General features: G+C 28.6%; 1 protein-coding gene across 1 annotated transcript in view; it reads left to right on the plus strand.

Annotated features, from left to right (window-relative positions):
* Positions 1 to 214: 214 nt before the first annotated feature.
* LOC106467265 (guanine nucleotide-binding protein G(i) subunit alpha-like) overlaps positions 215 to 5,495 on the plus strand; it is a 24,270-nt gene continuing 18,989 nt past the window's right edge. The window contains exon 1 of the mRNA XM_013927594.2: positions 215 to 671. Coding sequence (XP_013783048.1) covers positions 551 to 671 — 121 coding nt within the window. The 5' untranslated portion in view covers positions 215 to 550. The remainder of the gene's footprint in view (positions 672 to 5,495) is intronic.

A 5,495-nucleotide genomic window follows, 5' to 3' on the forward strand; every position in this document is an offset into this window, starting at 1 on the left:
CTCAGACAATCTTATACAAATATTAAAAAAATTTCAGAAAGTGTTGTTAGTAGTTCTTGCGATTGAGTAGTATTCCTTGAATTACTCTGGCTTATCAGCAGTTTATAACTACATACGAATTATTACCTGGATTTTATGCGTGTGATTTTCTCCCTCATACGTTTAATATCCGGGCAATTCAATTTGTTGCCAGATCAGAGCCTCATAAGAGAGGGAGGGGTGTCCGAACTGCGAGTACTGGAGTGTAAAGAGATGTGTTAGGTTTTAGTGCAGTCACTGAGAGTGCTAACTGTTGAAACTTATGCTAGTATGTATAGTGTAAAGATTTTTATTATTACTTTACTCTTCGCACATATAGTCTTCGACAAATATAGCATAAAAAACATGATTCCCTGTGTTACATCAAAATATTTTTAAGTGCTGTAATCATTGAACTTAGTCATACAACATTACAAGTTGCCGGCAACCGTTAGGACGTGTGGCGTTAGTTTCGACAGTGTGGTCTAATAGTACTATTAGTAACAGTAATACGACTAGTCTTAACTGTAATATGGGGTGTGCAGTCAGTTCTCTAGCAGATAAAGAGGCAAATGAAAGATCGAAAAAAATAGACAAAGATTTGCAAGATGATCGAGCAAAGCAAAAAAAAGAAGTCAAACTGCTTCTTTTGGGTATGTTTCACAATTATATTAATTAATAAAATTTAAGGTTAGTATCAACTATCGAATGAACGTTTCTACCTAGTTTAAACTTTAACTCAGTCTTACTGAGTATTAGTATTATTAATACTAGTATATTAGTAGTATTAGTTATAGGCTTAACTGTAGTAACAATGCGTGAAGAACTAATAAACTATTAGTATTAAGCTATTGAATATTATTATTAAATCAGTAATTTGCCATTCTGATATAGCGTATAGACTAACATTAACAATAAACTTTAAGCTTGACGTAGCAACTTCGCGAAGTTCATACTCAACATTTGGTGTAACTCCCAGTTTTTCAAAAGGAGTTTATTATATTTGCAGTAACAATAATTCTGAAACATGAAAATGATAGTAAATTGTAAAAGTACAGAATACTTAACATTGTGTTGACTTAAAAATATTGTGACAGTAATATTTTCTCTTAAACAAATTTACATTAGTAGTATGCATGCACAGTATTTGTACAAAACTGTTATCAATCATTAAATGTGTGGATGTAGCCTAGTGCAGTGGTGTGTAAACGTTTTTTGGATGCTTCAAAGTTATGTCAACTTAACATTCTTTATTCACACAAATAAAATGTTTATTGCTGAATAACTTGTTCATTTAACTGTTTGTCAGAAAATATTCAATGTGGATTAATAATAATAGAACAGCATTTAGCACTATAAGTCATTAACCTATTTATAAGAATAAGATCCGTGTTTAATCATGACTAGCTCTAGTTAAATAGGAATAACTAAAAATGGGGAAAACAAATGTTTGGCTTTTATCATATGCCACTGAAACACTGCCTAGTAGTACATTTAAATTTATGTTTGCTTTGATTTCTCTGCATGCTTGTGTTTTTATAATTTCTCGAAGTTTTTCCTGTAAAATGTAAACATTAATAATTTTAATGTTTTTTGTTGTTTTTTTAACCTTCTGTCCATATCAACAACTTCTTGCTTATAAGCTTATGATGCTTTTTATACTTACAAACTTTTTAATTATTTTTTTTTTACATTTACAAGGGAATTAAAAAAAAAAAAATTCTCTGGTATGAATTTATTTTATTTCTTATAAAATTTAAATTTCCTCCTTGTGAATTATTTTAACTTTTGCAAAAATGTTATCCAGTATTGTAATTTGTCTCCCAAATAGTAAACTTTTAAGCTTTTTGTTCTGGGATCAAAGAGAATTATTAACTAGTTGGATATATTTGAAATATTTAGAACATGATTTCTGAGTAATGTTAATGTGTCATGAAATCAAATGTTAATCTTTTTTTTTTTCTATTTTATGTATACAGACTTCCAAATTTTTTACATGAGACCTGTTAATCCTAATTTTTACTCCCAATTTCATGTCTTTGTACATATGGAAAGCTCAAAAAATTGAATTTAAGATAGACAGAAAATGTTTTGGCTAAAGGGTGACATTGATGGGCTTTGTCATCTTACCTTTCGTTTCTGAATAACAGTGGGGAGAATTTTTACTGGAGTTTGCATTGAAATGGGAGGTATTTTAAAGTTTTTGATAGCCTCCAGATTAAGCTCCTGGCTTTAATGAGATTTATCCTGAAGCTTTAAACTTGAGAAGGTGTAACAAGTTAATGGGATTTTAACTGGAATTATTTTATAAGTCTCTTATCACTAAGGCTACTTCTGGTGATAACTATTTTTTGAAACAGAATTTAGGAGAGGTCTGGAAAATCTATACCTATTCAGTTTCATTTCTGTTGTTAACAAGATGTTGGAATCTGTTGTCAGAATTGTTTTTAGAAAAACATTTTGAAAAGTGGCTTTTGATTAATATGCAGCATGGAAATTATTTAGGAGACTTTGTTGTCCTATGTTTTTTTAATGAGATTCACTGTTTTTAGATGAGGGTACTTATTTTATGTTTATTTTAATTTTAAAAAAATTTTTGATAAGGTACTTTGAAAGAGATTAACTATTAAGTTGGATTCATGAGAAATTGGTGGACAATTTAAGTGGATAATAAACTGAGTTAGTGACTGAAAGCAAAGAAGATTTCACTCGTCACATTCTCCAAAATTAACAAGTCTAACGTATAGGGTACTTCAAGGGCTCGTTGTTTTTGTTTTCTGTCATGTTGGTAGTTTGAATCACTTCTTAAACTAATGTTTCTGAATTTGTTGATAATTCAAAATGCTGGGAATAACATTCTGTTGTGAATTCTGTTATTCAAAAAACCTTGACAAGTATTAAGTGTGCGAGAACATGTAAAACATGACATAAACAGTTGGGATAGAGAAACATGAAAAGGACTTGCTTCCTGTGTAGATGAGAATTGGTATGGTGTTGTAGAAATAGAATAAAGTTTAGGTAAGATCTTTTAAAAATAAAAACATGAATCCATTTGCTGGGTGACTAGCTCTTTTAGTTACATTTTTAAAGACATCAAGTGAGAATTGTGCATGGAAAGATTTTTAGGTAGGGTTTCATGACAAGTTTTGAACTGAGGGTTGAGAAATGCTTGTTAGAACAAAAAATCACCTTAATATGAGGGAAACTGATAAAAGCTACCCATTAAAGTTTTACTCTTGTGTCTTATTATATTGCTGTAGTGTGTAATTACCAGAGTGACTTTCATTTGGTTTCATTTGATAGTGGCTTTGCAGCACTACATGTAGAAATATTCATTGGGGAGTATTTACATTGACAAAACCAGTAATGACTTTAAACTTTGATAAAGTTTCATTAAAAACTGAAGTATCTAGAAGGACAAATTATCTACATTTTCAAAAATTAATGTTCTTGCTAATGAGAAAGTATTAAAAAAACTGTAATACATGTTAATTTTTTATTATTCACTTCTTAAGGTTTTTAATCAGTGATTTAACTGATTGTTTAAGTTTTTTCTTTTATGGATTTAAATACAATGGAAAAGAAACCATTTTATGATTTATAGATTCTTATTCCATGACCTCAGTGTCTTTTACTCAAACATTCCACCATATGATATCCTATAAATTGCTTAATTACATTTATGCATTTTATAGTTAACTAAGATATTTAAACATTTAATACTTTCAATTTTGTTACTTAAGGGTTCAATACCTATAAACTTAGAGAATGTCTTTCTTGATGATGATGTATCTATTTTTTCATCCATGAAGAAAAATTACTGTACAAAAGATGGAAGTTAGTTTCTGTTACTTTTAACTTAGTACTGTATAGACAAATTCAGAGGAATATTGAAAAAGTATCTACATTTTTAAATATTAGTGTTTGATACAAAATCAGTAATGTAATTTGTATGGTTAAATGTCTAGAGAAACTGAATAACTTTTTTTTAACAATCCATTACATGAATTTAAAATCTTACTCATTTTTACAAAACATTAATAAATGAGTGGGCATTGTAGATTGCAATAAAAGTAATACACACATGCATGTGTGTGTGTGTATTCATTTTAACTTAATACTCTCCAATTAAATCTTGGACCATTTTCTTCTAATTCATTCAAAGTACAGTGATTTATTTGTATACAAAAATGAAATAACCATAGGTTTGTTAGTTTGTGTTCATATTTAGTTACTTAGAATTTAACACCTAACTTTCTGCACTTTGTGTATCATCTGCTATATTATTAATAGATGGGGTTTTATGTTGCATAGATATTATAGTTTTATTATTTTATGGTGAACATCATTTGATACTTTTGTTTGTTTGTTGTCTATGGAAGTAAAACATAATTTGGTGATATCATTTATGATTTACTTGTGTTTTTATGATAACTCGGAAATTTCTTTCATCATTAGTAGTTACTTGCTATGGCATCTCGTATCCACATTTAAAATTTGTCTTTTCTGTTTTTGAAATTGAGCCAGATAGCCATTCACGTGATTCAATAATAATTTCCTAATAGGATGTACTTATTGCATCGTGCTAACGCGTAGGCATGTACTTAGATTACAATGTGTAGCACATGAAACTATAGTTTTTCATGAGAATGTATGTTTGATCTGATTTGAAAGTTTTTACCAAAAACTGCTAGTTTTTTTTTAAATACATTAACCAAATTATTGAATTTCTAACAAAAATACATTATTACTTAAAACATAAAGTAAACTTTCTAATTTAATTTAAAACTGATTCATTGAAAAATGTTTTGACCGCATACAAACCTATGTAATAAAGTAGTTCCTTTTGATTCTCTAAAGCTATTACATAATAATATTGTGCATGTGTAAGCAGTAAAGTATTTAAACTTATTGACAATAACTCTAACAATCACATGTGGTATTCTTGTACTTCCCTACACTTTAAAGCAGTTTTATGTAACTTTTAATGATGTTTATTTTTCATATAACAGAAAAGTAAATGTATTGTGTTCAGGGAGATTGAGATCAATTATTGCTACTAATGATACTTGGGAATTAAATTAGACCAAAAAATAGCTCAATACAGAGCTTGAATCATGCAGACTTGGATGTACACTTAGTGAATCACAATCTTAAGTTGTGCTTGTATTATAGCTATTCAACACTTACATATATTTCAAGAATAACATGAAATATAAATTTCTTAGCAAATGATATGAAATAAGGGAAATAATTCGATCTGTATCTGGAAGCACCACCAAAGATATGCCTGCTTATATATCACTGTAAACAAATATGAAGTAGTTTTAATTTCAAGTTAAGCTAAAGTTTACACATTATTTTGTAATGATGTTTAGCATTTAATTACTATATTAAAGTTTTCATAATGTTTATGCTATTATGACTTGAAGTTGAAAGTGTTTTTTTTTTGTTGTTGTTGTTGATTATTAAAGTGT

Source organism: Limulus polyphemus, unplaced genomic scaffold, assembly GCF_000517525.1.
Source record: "Limulus polyphemus unplaced genomic scaffold, Limulus_polyphemus-2.1.2 Scaffold2549, whole genome shotgun sequence".
NCBI classification, from domain to species: Eukaryota; Metazoa; Arthropoda; class Merostomata; order Xiphosura; family Limulidae; genus Limulus; species Limulus polyphemus.